This window comes from Rhinichthys klamathensis, unplaced genomic scaffold, assembly GCF_029890125.1.
Source record: "Rhinichthys klamathensis goyatoka isolate OS25496 unplaced genomic scaffold, OSU_Roscu_1.1 h1tg000127l_1, whole genome shotgun sequence".
NCBI lineage: Eukaryota > Metazoa > Chordata > Actinopteri > Cypriniformes > Leuciscidae > Rhinichthys > Rhinichthys klamathensis.
In genome coordinates, this window is record NW_026606664.1 from 190,080 (window position 1) to 209,353 (window position 19,274).

The following is a 19,274-nucleotide window of genomic DNA, read 5'->3' on the forward strand; positions in this document are numbered from 1 at the left end:
GCTCGTCTTTCTTTGCAACTCTGCGGTTGACACTTTCATTGCAGGCCTCTCACAATACTGTCAAATGTTACTTTGTGGTAAAAAGAACATTATGATGATCACGTCTGTTAATACAGGTTTCTTTTCCTTTTCAATCAGAAGATTATTTCAAGTAAAAATGTAGAATTTGATCATTATCTCTTCATTCAAACCAGTATAATTTTTCGTCTGTTTAAAACAAAAGGAGATGCTTTGCAGAATGTCCGAGCTGCTCTTTTCCTTAACTTAAAAAATAAATCGAAAGAAATTAATACTTTTATTTAGCAAGGATGCATTAAAATAATCAAAAGTGAAAGTTAAGACATTTATAATGTTGCAAAAGATTTCTGTTTCAAATAAATGCTGTTCTTTTTAACTTTCTATTCATCGAATTATCCCGGAGAGAATGCATCACAGTTTTTTACAAAAATATTAAGTAGCATAACTTTAAACATTGATAATAAGAAATGTTTCTTGAGCGTCATTTCTGAAGGATCATGTGACACTGAACACTGTTGCAGAGATGCTAAAAATTCAGCTTTGCATCACAGGAATAAATATTTTAAAATATATACAAAATTTCACTATTATTTTTTTACTGTATATTTGATCAAATAAATGCAGCCTTTGTGAGCATGAGACTTCAAAAAATCTTACCTATCACACACTTCTGAACGGTAGTATCTACAGTGTATATACAAAGTATGGATATTTAGACATCTCTTAAAGGTCCAGTGTGTGATTTTTGGCGACATCTAGCGGTTCGGTTGCGAGTTTACACTAAGGGCTCAGCCCACCGCTCACCCCTCCCTTTCAAAGAAGCTACGGTGGCTAAAACGGGACAAACATCGTCGTCTGAGACAGCAGAGAATAGCCAGCGTAAACCAAGTTTCTGTACCACAGTCCATTATAAACCACATCATGGATAAAGTTTCAGGTGAGGATCAAGGGTCTTAATACATAATATAATGATAGTAATCAGCTGATTGTCTCACGAACGTAACCAGCACATTCTCCCCACATAGCAAACCCATAATACAGAGAGGGAGAAGAACCACATGAAAATATGCAACTATATATTTTTCTAACAGGGTAGTAAAAGTTTAGCTGGCTAATATGAGCTGTTACTGTGGCTGAGCTCGTTAAAGCGTAAAGCCTTAAACCTGACGCGTTCGCATCATAGACAGTATAAGAAGTGGACAGAGCCATCTCATTGGAACTCAGTTGAGACAGTTGAAGCCCATTTTTAGCGATTTTTGAGCACTTCCGTTCCTGACGCGCAGACTCAAACCGACTCAAACTAAGCTTGATGACGCGAGCAACCTGTCTGACAGACGTGAATCTTCTAGTAGCTGTGCGTGAAAATTGCCAACGTTAATCTTGCAGAGACGGGGAACTTGAGCAAAGAGTTATTTGGTGTGAGTGAGCAGGAGTAAGTATTCCGTTGCTTTTATGGACTCATTATCTATGGGCTTCTCCCTTGACGGGACGTCCCCCCGATTGCCTGCGAGCTTCTCCTCCTGTCCGTACGGTAATTTCTGTACAGCGCGACAGAGAGTCGAGTGGTTATGACGCAATCGTTAGCCTATTTTTACTAAATCTGTTTCTACGGGGCCATAATGTAACATAGAAGGTAATGGAGCCCTTTATACATTGTCGTGTTTCTTTAGAAATAAATAATGGACAAATGGAGTCTTTAAACGCCTCAGATGTAAAGTTATTCGCTGTCAAAGTGACGCCAAAATGAATGGGAGTCAATGGAAATGCTAACGCAAGTGAAGTTCTGCTACAACATGGCAGCACCCGGCCGGCTTCAACTTCCGGTCGATGGATTACCCCCTTGATTCGCATGAGCCCAAAGGTGCGTGCGGCAAAAATGACGTGATTGTAACAGCGCGCGCGCCTCCGCATCCCTAGACACACTTACTACACACACAATAGGCTTTTTTTTCTCTGATTTTGGAGACTCGATCAACTTAAAATGCTTCCAAGATCGACGGGTTGGTGATTCCTGTAACTGTTTTACGGTCAATGACAAGAGTAGCCAACTAATCAGCTGTCTCACGAACTTAACCAGCACATTTATCCCCGCATAGCAAAGCCATAACACAGCGAGGGAGAAGAATTAAGTTACATGAAACAATCCAACTACATATTTACACCACTGACAAGGGAAAAGTCACTACTCACGGTGTTTATGACTAGCTTCTTCTAGCTTCCTGCGGCTTCTCTTTCAAGGTAGTGACAAAACGCGCTCTGTAGCGCTGTTTGTTCGCGTTCGGCTACTGTAGAAACATGACGTCACAATATGGCGACCTTCATAGAAGGGGATTCCCGCGCCTATGTAGATATAAATGCCTCATTCTAAGGTAATAAAAACATTACGGTTTATTAAGTAAGTTCTTTATACACCACTGAACACATAGTTATGGATGTCATATTACATTTCTGTTAATAAATACTCAAAAATGTTACACACTGCACCTTTAAAGGATGACATTCATTTTTGGGAGTACTGTTCCTTTAAAAATAAACCAAACATTTTTTTTATAATTTCCCCTTCCTGTTCAGTTTTATTGAGAATGGTTTTAGAGGAACACAGCATAGAGAAACAATATCCTGAGAAAGTAAAGTAAGTGGTTTTTGTTGTTGGCAAGGAGGTCTATTACACCTGGAGAAAGCTAGCCGTTAGCATTCCCATTCATTTCAATGTCAGTTGCCCCGCCGGCACGGGATTCCCGTGTGTTTGAAATGTTTGTGATTTAAGCCTATAACGTTATATGTTGCTTACAGCTACTTTTAAATTGCTGTCAGTGGATAAAATGCTTTTCTAACCCAAATGGTGTGGCTAGAGCAGCAGGTGCCAACTGAAATATGCTAGCTCAACCTTAAAGTCGGCTGAAATAGCAGTGTGCTAGCTATTCCGAATTCTGCATCTGACATTCTCTATGCAAGAGCTTTATAACTGAAACTGGGATGCAAAAAGAAATTATAAACCATAAATAAGTGGTAAGATGTTTTTGAAATAAAAAAATAAATACTTTTAAGGCACTGGAATATTTTCAGATAATGTGGGAAGACGTATGGAAGAAAATGTGGTTCTTAATACATACACTGTAGTGAGCCAAACACTTTTTATATAACAAGAATATTTGGACATTTATAAAGGCAGGTTGTCGACTACATTTCTCCAGAAAGCAGCTTTTAGGTTGAAATACGATGGACATTACAAAATATGTATAGGAATGTATGAAAAAAAAGCTTGTGGATGACTTTTGAGTCCAGATTAACAAAAAAAGAATTGACATGAGGTGCATTCAGTAGTTCTTTAGCTAGCGTTAGCATCTCTGTTCTTTGTGTAATTTAAATACCAAAGCCACAATGGTGTGAGATGCTGCACTGCCATCTATCAACGTGGTCAATCAGATGCTCTTCACAAAAGAAACTACTGAATGCATCTTTAAATGAAACCGTGCGCATTGTGGGCATTTGTTGATGTGTCTAAACACAAAAGAGAAATGGAATATGCGTAATTGTGAAGTATAATTCATGTCTGGAACGCTATCATTTAAAAAAGGGCAATATCACATGAGCATGACCCAAACGTTTGGTCCTGAGTTCATAAATTAAACATGTGCATTTGATACGACTGCATTAGAGCGACTGAGCTTTACATAACGTCCTTAACAAATACTGCATCCTGAGAGCAAACTGTTGGTAAGCACAACAACACACTGATGTCCAGAGTTTCAGAGGTGACCATCAGAGAACATTAGAGTCACAGTTACCGAATACATTTAGAAAGGACGACAAACGCTTGTACGGGTGAAAAGGAAGGGAATAAGACGGTTTGTCTCATGTGTTTCTCATAAGTTCACATTTCTGTCAGGCGATGCCAAGAACAGTCTGCTGGGGAAACTCAATGTTCACGAGCACTATTTCCCAACGCCAAACTCTCAGTTGGGGTCTTCTCTGTTGAAGAAGGGGTCGATTTAACAGGGCATGCTGAAAGCTGTTTGCGGTCAGTGCCTAGGGAACAGGGATATCCCACAAGTCCCAGTGGAAGCTCACAGTCTGTGTTTAAGGCAAGTGTGAGGCCTCTAGATTGGCGGCACAGGGGATGGCCTTTAACCCTGAAAAAACAATACAAAATCTGTGAATAACGCAACCAAAACGCTTTGATCGTCTGTAGGAACATGCCGCAAACCTCTCACCATGTATACGGGCTTCAAATGGAGGTCAGTGCTTTCTGCAGACCACCTGCTGGAGGTGTAACTCGCTCTCCGCTGCAACGATTGGCAGCTTGTTTGTCAGGTGGTAGTTGATCAGGTGACTGATGCTCTCAAAAAGCATGTCTTTAGTCCGAACCTAATGGAAACGAACAATGAAAACAAAGTTCATATAAGATGTGGTTTAAAGGCATAGTTCACCCAAAAATGAAAATTAGCCCATGATTTACTCACCCTCAAGTTATCCTAGGTGCATATGACATTCTTCTTTCAGACGAATACAATCGGAGTTATATTAAAACATTTCCTGGCTCTTCCAAGCTTTATAAGGGCAGTGAATGGCATTACTCGCATAAGTTGCCCTTAGACTTAATGTAACTCTGATTGTATTTGTTTGAAAGAAGAAAGTCATATACTCTTAGTATAACTTAAGGGTGAGTAAATCATGGGCTAATTCATTTTTGGGTGAACTATCCCTTTAAGTGATTTCATAATTGGTTTGACTGAGCCTTAAGCGTCACTCACCACTCCTTCTGGATCCACTAGCAGCAGATGTTTGGGAAGCCCACACTGCATCCCAGTCAGGACATATTGGCCTGGGTTAGTGGCGCTGTCCCGCACCAGGAAGTCCCCGTCTCGGCCCAGCAGATTCTCTGCGTCCCTGCGGCTCATGCGTCCGTGGTACCACATCTCCCGCCGGAGCTGGTCCTCTGTGGGTGCGACGGGGGCCCGGCGCCGTGGGGGACTCGGCCACTTGTCCTCCAGTACGCAAACTCCACTGGCTTCATGTAGACGCAGGGCGTCCTCAAACGGCCCTGTGAGGTCAAGAACAGTACAATTTGTAGGATGAAGTGAGTTGTTTGCATTTTTCTTCTTGAGATGAATCAATTTCACTCATTTGCAGTGGACTCACTCATATCAAAAATGTCTTTCTTCGGGCTCTCGGGTCTGCGTCCTCTTTGGGCGTCCATTGAAGCCTCCATGTTGTCCAGATTCTGGGTGTTTACGTACAGGTGTTCCTCATAATCGCGGCTGCCGTGAGGATGACCGTCTGCTCGCAGATAACCATCGGAAGTCAAACCTACAGAAAATAAACTGGTTACTAAATAACATCGCCGTTAGAAGGAAACAAATTGGAATATGGGACCATGTTACTTCCAGCACCTTTAATATGTTAAAAAGCAACAAAACGTCACAAAAGTAACAATACTGATAATTAACCACCAGGCGTCTCACTTGAGCTGCTGTTCTCCGTGTCCCAGTGCACTTCATAACACAAGTGGGCGGCAGGGAGGCTGCAAACATCTCTTTTGGCTGGTGACCCCATCTGAAAGAATAATTTTTATATTCTAGAATTATCTTCTTTTTTTTATTAGAAATTATAATACATTGTATAATGTATATGTGTCCTCTAATAAAACGTCTTATACACTATGTTTCTTCTCAATGTATAAAAAATAGATTTTTTTGTAGTGCAGAAGGTACTTATAGCAAATTATGATGGCTGGTTTGACAGGGCAGGTTAAAGAGGTCAAAGGTTTCGAAAGGTCATGTAAAATAATCATCGAAAATTAAAGAATTGCTAATTTCTTGCAGATGGCATATAGGCTTTCATTCGTTTATTTGCCTGACGCAATTAGCTTTATGCTAATACCACTTACGAAGTGAAAGGCCAATTTTAGTTTATTCTCTCCACAAACCACGAACTTCATGCTGTTCATAACACATATCAAAGCAGGAATTTAACTCCACATCCATTAATAATAAAGTCTATTGTTTTACCTGAGCGGTTTTGCTCTGTGGTTGTGTGTGGACGTGACCCAGTAGGCCCGCTGGAGGCCTGAGCCTAGAGTCCACCACTCCCCCAACGGGAGGCTCCTTCCCTGGGATGCTGTTGTAGTAATCGTGCTCAGACGATTCCTCGTCCTCCCCCCACGCTGACTCTTCTGTTCGTATAGTCCTAAACATTAAATAAAGCTATTTAGCATGTTTGTGCATTAACATATTAGCATTAACATAAAGGTAACTATACATTTCATTCAATCTGAATATATAAATCATAAATATATTTCCATTTAGTACTGAAATGTGCCAATAAAAAAAAGCTTATTTAGTATCTGCTTACAAATTACTATTTTAAGTCAAATTTGTCTGTGATTTATGTTTTTATGCTTGTGATTTATCATTTTTACATTTGCTCTCCTTTCAGAAGTCAGTCAGAAGCAAAGCATGCTGGGAACTAGAAATCTGTCGTAACTCATTCCGTGAATGTGTGTGTGTATATACATGTGTGAACATACATTCACATTTATATGGGAACATGTATGTGCAATATTATATGTACACAATAAAGGATAAAACTTTGTGAATATTACATGTAATGATATTTTTGTCTTCATTTATAAATACTCATTAAATATATATTAAAAATATTCATTAATATATAGCAGTATTGCAGTTTTTTTGAAAAAATAAGCGCACTAGTTTTCCATATATGGAAATGTATTATGTAATATATCGCATTATATTTAGCAGTTCAAGTTGATCACATGAATTCGGAAGTGACTAATGGGCTAATGTAGCTTAGCAACATGCTAACAGCACACAGAGTTGTTTTCTATGTGTGCTGTTAAACATGAGTGACATCAGTTCCATTTCAGTCACAGTAGGATCCTGTCTATATAGGGAAGTAGACTTATATTAAACACAAGAAAGAGCATTTAACAACAATGATTTATAATTGAACAAATTGAAAGAAATGATCCATAACTGATGTGACACTGAGCAGGCTTGTGGTTTCTGAGAGCCCCTTAAATAATTTTAGCTTTAAATAACGGTCTGGTTCAAAACAGGATGGCTATATGAAACACAAGCCGTGTGTATCCTGTTTCAATCTTGTGAAAAATGTTCAGAGCTGAAGTTTAACATTGACTGCAGAAAAACGATAGAGGAACTACTGTCATTGTCATGTTTTGAAGCATCCAAAAGCCCAAAACAAACAAGGCCCATGGTTCAAGGGAAATTATGTGAATCTCACCTATCCATGCTGGGAATGGCTTTGGGTGGGCTGTGTAGATACTGTTTGAACTGCAGTTCGAAGGCCTGGCCGATGGTACTGATCACATTCTGGGCAAGACCTTCAGAGCACTCCAGGATGTGACACGCTAGAGGGATGAGAACAAGGTAACATTATGCACATGTGAGAAATCTAGCCAAAATAATCAGTGACACAAACAAAAGTGAAGGAAAATCAATGGGAAATAGAATTGGGGACACGACGCGAGCTGGGATCAAACCCATTTTTCCCAAACAAGCACCATAGCTCAACATGTGCCAACTGCAGACCATAACTCTAATAACACATATTTTTCTTTTGAGCATAATATGCATACACAATAAAATAATATATATATTTATTTATATATATTAGTAAAAATATAATAAAAATACCTCTTTGATTGACAGGGTCTTTGGCCACATAGGCGACGTAATCGGGTGTATCCTGCAATACACGATGAAATCAGAGTCGGAATCAAGTTACAGTTTTAAATGTAAAGAGAAATGATATGAGCTGTAAGAAGAGGCCTTGAACAGTAAACATGTATTTTAGAGGTCTTACCGAGTCTCCACCAGAGGCGAAAGATATGGACTGCATGGGGTGATGGGCAATCACCTACATAAAGAGATGAAAAAGTGTGATGTCTGCATCAATTCAAATTGTATTAATAAAAAATTATAATAAAATAAATAAATAAACAAACAGTGTTGGGGAAAAGTATGCAAAGCTTAAAGGGGCAATATCTATTTAAATAAATAACTATCAAATGATATTGTAACAGTCACCAGCTGGAGTGCCCTTGAGAGCCACTCCACATCAGACTATTGTCATTCCCTCACAAACTGCATCTCCCATAACTCCCTCCCCGGACTCTTCATCCATTATCACATTCACCTGTGTCTCATTATCTTGTTTAGCTCAACCACTATAAGACTGGTTTTCTCATTCATTATCTGCAAAGTCTTGTTTAGTGTCACACTGCAATTGCGAGCATTCTCATGGTTTTGTTTATCTTGGTTTTTGATCTTCTGTCCGGTTTCCTCTGTTTTTGCCTGTGCCCCTTTGACCCTGTTATTGTTTGGACTGATTACCCGGTGTTTATGACCTTTGCCTGTTTTCGACTACGATTGTGGATTACCCTTTCAATAAAACTGCATTTGGATCCTCAACCTTCGTGTCTCAGAGCAGTTCGTGACAGATATAATATATAATTTAATCAGAGCCCTAAATTTGTTTTTTTTTTACGTTTAGTTGAATTAACTCAATTGGTCAGACTTTAACCAACAAATGTATATAACTAGGAAAAATGGAAAACTTTAAGCACTTTAATTACATTTTTAATTCAATTTAATTTTAATTTAATTTAATCTAATTTAAGCAATTCAGTCAAAACATAGAAAAGAATAGTATTATTTTACTACAGTACTGCACAGGAACTTGAAACAAATCTGAATCTGTTCATTAACATAACTGATTCACTAAACTGAATCAAACTTTCCAAAGTTACACAAGTAAGAAAACACAGTTTTGAAATGTTTGCTTATTATATCTATGCCACTGAAAAATGTAGTTTTGTAGAGTTACTGTAACTCCTCAACACCGTATAGGAATGTTAATGTTGTGATAAATCGGTTGAGGGGTGAGGCTGATATGATTTAAGGGGTTATCCTGTCTAGAGGGTCGACCTGTCGCGTGGTGGGGACGAGTAGACTCAAGCCATCAATGGAGATGTTGACGCCGATGCTCATTCCAGCGAAACGTAGGTTACTCTTCCCCATGATAGACTGGAGGGTTTTGTTGGTGGTCTAAAATGGGCAGCAAAACAAGTTTTTCGATATCACTAAATCTTCTTAGATTTGTGCTTAATAAAAAAAGGGGGCCAAAAATGCAATTTGCTCTTACTTTCTTCTTCCAGGCAGCTTTTCCTCCGGGTACAACTTCACACAGCCTGTTGATGGCCTCCCTGTGTTTACACACACACACACACACAAAGAGAAAGAGCACTATTAGAGAGGTATTACCAGATCTCACATACCCAGAAAACCCACAAAAAACATTTCCCTTCTGTTTCAGTGCAACCGCTGAGTGAAAATAAATAAGGCATGTGTCTGAACCTAAGAATAAAGCTTATTCAAATATTGCAAGTGTATTGTCAGTGTTAAAAAATCAACAGAACAAAGCGAAACAATAAATCATGGAGGGCACAACCTAAAAAATAAAATAATAAAATAAAATAAAACAAATTAATAAAACAAAACACCCGAGTTAAATCAATCAAGGAAATTATTTCAGCTCAACAAAACGGAAACAAACCAAACAATTTTTTTTAAATAAATAAAAACAAAATAAAAAACAAGCAAAACGCAAAAACAAAACACCACAAATTGTAAAATTGTTCTCAAATGAGAAAATACCAAAACTCACAGTAGTGATGGGTGCCTTAATACGACTAATAAAACAAAAAAAGTGTAATTTGTGAAACAATTTCAATAGCTGTGAAGAGTTTGGCAGAGGGGCATCATGGGTTGTGAGGTCAACAGTGGACGGAGTGACTTGGAAACACCAGCATGCTATCAAATAGCCCATTAATAATTTAAAAGTCCCAACTGCCCCAGCAAAGGACATTTCAGGGAATTTTTTTTCAATAAATGTTATAGGATAAGCATTGCAAAGTGTGATTGTGACAATTTCCATTGGTGTGTTTTGTGTTGCAAGATTATAATAATAATGTTTATTATAATTAATAATGTTCACGCCTGTGTGTTTTGCCTCTTTGTTCTTATGGAAATGGCTTCTAGGCCACACTCCATGACAATGACAAATGAGAGAGCCCACCCACACTCCCTCTTTCCCCGGAGCACCGCAAATCAGCTGATTTACAAGCCGTTCGTTTCTGCTGCAAAATAGATTCTGGCTAAATATGCAGCCTGTTCCAAGCATTCCCATTATAACCATTATAATGTCATAACAGACTGCCACTCTCTACTCAAAACAATCACTCTTCTCCAGTCATCCTTGTTTATCAACTCTAACTCCACCCCATGCAATCTGCATCATCTTGGGCCCCAGAGGGCCTCCACAGTCATTAGTTGGAGTCGTTAATAATACATGGCTATATCACTCCGTCTCCATCTCGCCTGTGCTATCTGCACTTTAGTCCACTGTGGGCCATGGGGTTCGGGTTTCTGCTGATCGATGAGCAAGGGCAGGGAGAGGGACTCCACTGTTGCCCTCGGGAATCTGGAGCTCCGCCCCGTCACCCCCTACAAGAATGTACATGCTTGCACACATGTAAATAAATATACACCTAAGACCTAATGCAAGCGCGCACACTTACGTACGTTCAAACATGGTTTGGCACACAAAAAGTGAACCGCTAAGTGATAATATATTGCTTACATGTGAAATATATCACTCAAATGTAAATAATATAATAAAAAAAATATATAATAAAATAAATTTAAAAAACGAGTTAAATCAAGGAACTTGTTTCAGCAAAAAAATAAACAAGCTAAAAACATGGAGGGTAAGGTAAAATATAACACATACTGTATATATATATATATATACGTATATTAGTGCTGTCAAATCGATTAATTGCAATTAAATGAATCGCATCTACACACATAAATTTACAAACTTTATTGCTAGATGCGATTAATCAATTTGACAGCACTAATATACTATATATAGTACACACACACACACACACATATATATATATACACCAAACTAATCTACACTAAACTAAGCATGGAGAGTGAGGTTATGATTTGAAACATGAGAAATTTCCAAAATAAAAAGATGAATAAAATAATACAAAAACTAAACAAAACATGGATGGCGTAATCTCAAATATAGAAATAAAATAACAATAATAATAAAATAAATACAACCTTATTAGTTACATCAATCAAGGAATTTATTTTGGCTCAGCAAAAACAAAACAAAGCAACACATGGAAAGTAACGTATTTTTGATTAAAACAAATGAGAGGGAAAAAAACAAATAAACAAAAAAAACTAATAAATAAACAAAACAAAGAAAATAATACACATAAAAAATAACAATAAACAAAACAAAATCATGGAGGGTGAGGTATTTGTGTACAAAAGTTTGTGCTTAAAAAAAGGTGTAGGTTCAGTAACATCCAAATAAAAAACACTTTACCTGGTGACGTGTGTCCTTGTGCTGAAGTCCAAAGATCTCATCGATTTTAGAACCTCAATGCAGCCCATGTACTGCAAAAAAAAAAAAAAAAAAAAAAATGAGAGCACAAAATGACACACATTACTTTCATTATACTTAATTAGTTTTCATTTCCCAGAGGTCATAATTGCTTCATGGAAATATGTATCTATGATGTAGTCCATGATGTAGATGCTGAAAACCAAAGCAACAATTCTCTCTCTCTCTCTCTCTCTCTCTCTCTCTCTCTCTCTCTCTCTCTCTCTCTCTCTCTCTCTCTCTCTCTCTCTCTCTCTCTCTCTCTCTCTCTCTCTCTCTCTCTCTCTCTCTCTCTCTCTCTCTCTCTCTCTCTCTCCTCTCTCTCCTCTCTCTCTCTCTCTCTCTCTCTCTCTCTCTCTCTCTCTCTCTCTCTCTCTCTCTCTCTCTCTCTCTCTCTCTCTCTCTCTCTCTCTCTCTCTCTCTCACACACACACACACACACACACATACACACACAAGGATGGTTTAACTGCACAATAATGGCAGCAGGGTGCATATGCGTCTTTAGCCTAACGCCGCATAATCACAGATAAATACTAAACGTATAATTTCAGAAAGACAGCTTGTTCTCGGCGGTTCTGAAAAAGACGACATAATAGCCGTGCTGGGGAAGGTAATTACCGCGAAGTGTGAGGAGATTGACGGCAATAACCACATCATGACCGGTGGGGGTGGACTGGATAAGAGGTATTACTGCAGTCTGGCCCTTCTGGGACGTGGAAAGTGCTCTGATGAAGGTGTAGGGGAATATCTATTCGGCAGTTAGTCACTAATGCGTTCAAAAGGGTCACAGGAACATATCACAAGATGCCCACCCCCACACTGACAGTGCGACATATGTCTGAATAAAGGAGTTTGTGGTTACGGATGATTGTAGAAAGTAATCAGATCATTTTTGTTGTCTTAGGCTGGGTAAAGGATTTCGGAGGCATACGCCTACCTCGACCCAAAGCACAGATCATGTGGCCTATGGTTGAGTCAAAGTGGTTTCCCTAGATATGACAGTTAGAAACTTAAGATGGAGTAAATCTCCAGCTTAAAGGGACAGTTCACCCAATCAGGAGAAGTCTGTCATAATTTATTCTGTATGCTGTATGACTTTCTTCTGCAGAACACAAAAGAAGATATTTTGAAAAATGCTGGGAACAAAACAACACTGGAGCCCACTGATGTCCAGTTTATGGATGAAAAAAAAAACACTTTTCTTTGTTCCATAGAACAGAAAAAGTCATGCAGGCTTGGAACAACATGAGGGTGTGTAAATAATGACAGAATTTTCATTTTTTGGGTGAAGTATATCTTTAAGACAATAGTTTTTTGATGTTGTTCTTGAAATCAGCATCCTCTGTGTTTGCTTCTTCAACAAATACTGTACAAGTGTGCATTGGGGAAGTCCCAAAGAACTGATTATGACCTTAAAAAAATGTTCTCTATGAATATAAATCAGTCCCTCTAACATTGCATTCATGTTTTCTGCAATTACTCCTTTTCTCTTAAAGGGAGAGTACACACAAAACTGAAAAATCTCAGATGTACTCACCCTCATGTCGTTCTAAACCTGTGTGACTGTCTTTCTTCTGTGGAACACAAAAATAAGATATTTTGAAGAGCTATTTGCCAATATAATGAAAGTCAGGGGGGTCCAAAACAACATTGAGATGTATTCAAAATGTCTTTGTTTGTAATCCACAAATGAAAGACAGTCAGACTTGGAGGCAGAGAAAATGAGATTTGTCATTTTTGGGTGTACTGTCCCTTTAAGTTTTTTTTTATTTTTATTTTTTATGAGCATGTCTTGACACCGGCTCATTTATATCTAAGCAAGCAATTGCAGACATCTTAACTACATTAGTCAGCAGCGGGAAGTGTTCAATCAGTGTAATGAATCTTCTTCCTTTTCTTTTACAGCATCTCTTTTGCTTCCTCTCTCTCTCTCTCAAAGACCTCATTGTCGGCCAACAAGTGGTGTGATAAATTAATGCACTCCATACAGCAAAATCTGCAATTATATATATAAATATACACATACATGTCTTCATAGTGGCAGAACAAGTGAAAAACATCATTCAGTGATGTCACATGCATTGTAGCTGGTGTGTCAGCAGTGAAGGTAGACATTTTTTGATCTTGTCCTAATTTAATTTCATGGGAACAAATTATAGACTACTGTTTTGATGATAGCAAACTGCAGATTTTGCTGTAAGGAGAGCGTTACTTTAGCACACTCTTTGAGAAAGAAAGGAAGCAAGACATATATATATATACACACGCACACACACTATTATTTATAACAGAGGGGGGTTGCCCAGAAAATGTTTGCACTAGAGAAAATGACCAGTGAGGTTTATACTTCCTATAGTAGTATCTTTCCTATATGAGGGTGAGAGTAATAAATATGTGCACTGCTTTTAAATTTCTATTCCTTGTAATATTTTGTTCTTAGAAATTTTGTCATCTAGGAATAACACAAACTAGTCTAAGTTTAAAACAACTTCCTATTCACCCACGGAAATGCAGATTATAATAAAAAGAATGACATGCTTTTGCGTAGCTTTAGTTTTAGCATAGTCTTAGCCAAACTAAAATCCCTTTATTTATGGTATACCAACATGCCATAGTGTTATTTGGCTAACTGCCCCCCTCCATGCCTGTTTCCTCTGCTACACATGTGATACAAATGACTGTGATTAAACGTAAGTGAATAAACGAATGAATGGTGCCTGTGTAATGCAATTAAGGAGCGTGCGCAGGCCCAGTCTGGGTTGTTGGAGAGAGGGCCGTGTGGTTGCAACACACGGTGTGGGGTGGATGAGTGCAGAGGCGGAGGGGTGAGAAACTGGGTTGAGAGAGGATCACTGTCATTGACGTCAAATAGTCTGCCAACATTTATAACCCTTGATTGACCAAGATGCAGCCCAGAGCTGAAGATATTGACTTATATCCACAGCATCTACCCAACTGTTATTGGTTAGCATACACTGCTTCGCCGACTATGTTTTATCTAACAGGATTTGTCTACTTTAACATTACAAACTAAGTAAACAATAAATCAAATACGTTTTCAATGTTTATTGAACATGAGCTTAAAGAACTCAAATTTGCTAATGCTATGCTAATTGTAATCGCAATTTCATTACTATTCCTAAGAGAAAACGCATGCATATAAACCCGTATTGATCCCAAAATGGAAATTTGGGAATTGCTCAAATGTCCATCCTGGGATCAAATATAAATTTTGAACTCATCTTGAGCCATAAACAATAAGCCACCCTCCACCTCCCTTCAGTTCTAGTTTAGTTGTTTACATCTGCAGTTTGTTTATCCATGCCTGCCCCCTGCTCTGACGCAGTACCACACAAAGCAATATATCTGGATTAAATTATATATTCCTCCTTAGGCAATTGCACCCTGACATAACCAATACACCGCAGTGAACAGAACCCCATTGTTCTCATATCATAAGCAGTTTTGCCTGAACTCAGCTTTTGAAAGGACAAGATGTTGCAGTTGTTTGTAAGCTGCAAGGGGAGTCAAATCTCTCTCCGCGTCTTCAGAGCTGCATCAGATGGTGCAATGAATGTAAATGAATGATTATCGATAACACCACAAAGCAGCATATATAGACAACGCTGCAGACCTGCAAAATAACATTAGGCGGAAAGCATATTGAGATTTCAAGATGATAAGCAGGGGACTCACCCTGACAATGTACGAAGCTCCTGTACTGCTGATCTTTTTGTCTGGGTGCAACCACCCCTGCGAGGGCTTATTGATGAAGCTGCCCTTCTGGGTAAAGTTATCTCCCAGCCATATTCCCTCCACCCTGTTCCTCCGGTTCATCCCGGTCCTGAAGCTCCCAGATCCACCTGGACTCCCCTCGGCGGCCCCTGCACTGGACTCTCTTGGACTTGCCCTCTGCCTCCTGGCGGCCTGTAGGGAACAGGGACCCACACAAACAGGGTCACAGGAGTTGAACACAGCTGCAAGACTTGCAACAGGACCACTGGGGGCGGTCGCCCCTCCGAAGGCCGTAGCAGGGGAACTATCGGTTGGAGGCGCCCTGCTGGATTCCTTGCTGGAATTGGAGCCGGAGCTGCTATTGGACGGGCTACGGCTGAGCAACGAGTTGGAAAACTTCCATTGGGGCATCTTGGGAATGAGCATGCAGAAGGTGGTGGTCCCGTCCTGCTCGGCGTCCAGCCCGGGTGAGTCGGCCAGCACCTGGGCCGAAGGCGGAGGAAGGGCAGCGGTCTCCAGGGGCGGCAGCTCCAAGCCAGGCGCGGACGAGGAGGCCACCGACGTGGCCACCATCTTCCCGCTCATGGCTAGGCTCTGCATCAGGTCGTCGGAGGAGGTCACAGAGTCGTTCCGGAAGCGGCCATACTTGGGCTTAAGTAGCATGCCCGGAGGAGCGGTCCAGAGCGGAGAGGACAGTGGGGGGAAGAGGGAGGGGAAGGGGGGATGGCAAGGGAAAGGGGAAAGGAAAGATGCAATGGAAGAAAAGGAGAAATCCACAAGGTTCTGTGCGGACTGAGTCTAGCCCTGCGTCCTCTCTCTCTCTCTCTCTCTCTGCTTTCTGACAGTTTCTCTGTCCCTTACTGTGGCTTGCTTAATCCCTCCCTCTCTTCTTCATTCCCTCTCTCTCTCTCTCTCTCAGCCCAGCTTGCCCCCACTCTCTTGATGATGTCATAGTGTTATGGTCTGTCTATTAGCCCTGCCCAACCCAGACAACATTAGCTAATACACATCTGCCTGAGCACCTCCTTACAGCATCTTGCACTTATCCTACACTGACACGTACAAAGCCATTCAGTCCTGCAGGATTAGCTAAAGGTGATGTGTGTCGTTTTGAATGCTACAATACTTTCCCCTATCCCTCTGAAAGATGTAAATACTGTGGCGCTATCAAAACATCACTTTTTTTGAGCATCCCGACAACTAGCCCAACTCGACAACACTGACGTGAGTTCAGCCGAGAAATAACAGTTGTTTTTTCCAGTTTTGTTTGGGGATGCTAGTAGTGCATAAATTACTGACTTCACTGTTCATTTCATGGGAACAAGGTTAGCATAGGACAGTTAGCCCCTGCTGGAGAATATTGCAACTACACCATTTGGCAGCAAAAACTTTTTTCACCATGTCTAGTTATTGATAATAATTTGTTATATTATAGTAGATGTTTTGCCAGTACCTAATTTTCACCTACAAATGAAAATATCTCCGTGTTAGTTTTTTTTTCAAGGAAAGTCAGTGGGGTCCAATGTTGTTTGGGCCCCAACACTTTTCAAAAAATCTTATTTTGTGTTCCAGAGAAGAAACATAAGGGTTAGTAAATGAAGATGAAAAATAATAATCTTTTTCAGTTGAACTACCTCTTAAAAAACACGAAATGGACTTATATTTTTACTCATCTGCTGCCTTTTACAGTATGTCACAGATCAGGATAGTCACTAGTAAAAGGCTTGGGACTTTACCAGTTAAGCAATTACCATTGAGATGAACTGGAATGATAGTGGTAGCTTTCTCTAAGATTTATAGACGCCCATGATTAATGCAAATTAGAGCAAACAATTAGAGCAAAACACCAAGGCCAACAGTATAATATCTAAGTAGCTTGTTACACAGAGTGCACACATACGAGTACTCAAGACATCAAGGCATCTTTTACACCAGTTAATATAGAATAAAACAGCATACCTCACAACAGCATTACTTGCTTCTCCATCCAAACTGTGTTCTTCATATTGCTGCAGTATGGATAATATAACGATTGTTGAGACTTTCTCTGCTCTTCTCTTGCTGTCGAAGTCAAGAAAACATCTGAGTTGTCACATTTACAGGACTTGCGCAAGACGTGGTGCCTGTTTGACAAATAGTCTCTTCCCTCTGCACTGACGTCACTTTTTTCGCAACTGCCCAAAAAGTAAACGCAAAGACTCCACGAGGCCAAATAAACAGGAAGCACTTAAAATACTCTATGTTCCGTTAACGTTGCCTATGTGTGCAGACTATTTTGGTGGAAACCTAAGTTTTGTGGTGTTGACAAAGCCTCATGCTTGCTTCATGACTCACAAATGGCTTTTTTTAATTTTCCAAAATCAACAGCTCTTGGGTAACCTCTCCAAGGTGTTGCGCAGAGATTTTGTTGTTTTTCCATTTGTCACATGCATTGCACGCCTAGCTGGGGTAATTTTGGCTTCAAGAATGGGGTCACCGGGACCATTTGCAATTAGTGAGAGTGCATGTGCAAGGGTCACAGTCTGGATCAATATCTTTGCTAAAAGCAAAACCACAAAAGAGTGCAGAAAAGCGGGAAAATTAGAAAACAAGACTACATCACTCATTCAATGTCCCCTTCTCCTCAGGGAGCCATGAATGCTCAGTTCTGGAGGAATCGGACCCATCCTTCATATTTACCCTCATGTCACCATTCCCTTAATTAAGGAAATTATCGTGAATTGTCACACTAAAATCAACAATGCACCGAGGGCTACTGTGTGATCTCAGACTGCAAGATGCATTTTTTTTTTTAAATAAGTGGGATCATAAAAATAATTTTGACATAACGGACATTTACATAAACCAGAGAAAATAAAATTTAATTTATACATAATATCATCCTGTTGAAAAGTTTACATGCCCTCGGTTTTTAATATTGTGCGTTGCCGCCTCAACCATTCAGAGTTGAAATCAACAAATTATTTTATATACTTTTTTACTATTTCTTTTTTAATTAGATTTTTTTTTTAAATGTTTTATATAAATGCCTTTCTGAGTGATTTTTTTTTTTTTTTTTTTTTTGTAAATGCATGTAAAAAGTGGGATTTGTAAACTTGTGAGAGCAACTGTACATTAATATGGTACTAAACACATTTTATTATATGTTAGGCCACTCAATTTTTATATAACACAAAACAAGGGATTTCCACTTATTCTCTCTGGTCCAGAAAAGCCCAGCACTAGAACATGTTTGACCGCTGTACTTACAAACAAGGTCATTTTACCCAAATGTTGAGACAAAGATAATCATTGATTACAGCAGTTTTCACTAGATGTGACGACATTAATCATGAATGTAGTGGAAAAAACGCATATTTACTACATTATTTTGTGCCAACGTGGAAAATCAAGTACTACTTTTAAATCTGATAAAAATATTCCAACTGAGTAAAAGTCACATGTACATAAATAGATCAATGCCAGACAGCAGGTGACATGCACTGCGAGTTCATTAACCTTATCTGCTCAAACACATTATCATGACATTAAACATCAAATTGTGGTCAACGTGGGTGAATGTGCCATTTTAATATTTACATTCTTAAGAAAATACCACCAAATAAAAATACATCCTCCACATGGCAGGCATTTACCACATCCTCTTAAAGCATTTGTAGCAATATATCACAAAATGCTATTACTAAATATATTCATGTAGAGAAAGATTAAATATATACATGAAAGACGATCATCACTCACCAAATCTAGTGCTGCTGTAGGTTGCAACGCACACAAGCACCAAAAACACATGCAAACTTATGTGTTTGAATGTAGAGGAAGGGTAACGGCACATAAGAGTCAACAGATGTGAAGTTTGAGCCCGAAGGGTGAGAGAAACCACTCAAACCAACACAGACTAGAACCATGTGTCCTTGTTCAGGAACCCACAGCATCACAAAAACACACCTCCTGCAATGACATGCCCAATCATGTTACTGATGTATTATGCATTTTAACACAAG

At 39.3% G+C, this 19,274-nt stretch overlaps 1 protein-coding gene across 3 annotated transcripts; it reads right to left on the reverse strand.

Moving 5' to 3' along the window:
* Positions 1-3,992: 3,992 nt before the first annotated feature.
* Positions 3,993-19,187, reverse strand: shc2 (SHC (Src homology 2 domain containing) transforming protein 2). 3 transcript variants are annotated; one of them, XM_056256362.1, is made up of 14 exons: positions 19,012-19,187; positions 15,232-15,462; positions 11,476-11,546; positions 9,208-9,268; positions 8,991-9,110; positions 7,867-7,920; positions 7,698-7,749; positions 7,285-7,411; positions 6,030-6,207; positions 5,484-5,574; positions 5,161-5,328; positions 4,773-5,062; positions 4,233-4,386; positions 3,993-4,151 (listed from the first exon to the last, which is right to left on the reverse strand). In XM_056256362.1, exons 1-13 carry the CDS (start codon positions 19,060-19,062, stop codon positions 4,258-4,260), a joined length of 1,623 nt encoding a protein of 540 aa, XP_056112337.1. In that variant the 5' UTR covers positions 19,063-19,187; the 3' UTR covers positions 3,993-4,151; positions 4,233-4,257. The 3 variants fall into 3 exon arrangements, with proteins under 3 accessions (XP_056112337.1, XP_056112338.1, XP_056112336.1); XM_056256363.1 differs by lacking the exon at positions 19,012-19,187 and adding an exon at positions 17,230-17,400; XM_056256361.1 differs by lacking the exon at positions 19,012-19,187 and having other exon boundaries at positions 15,232-16,502.
* Between the last annotated feature and the right edge of the window lie 87 nt (positions 19,188-19,274).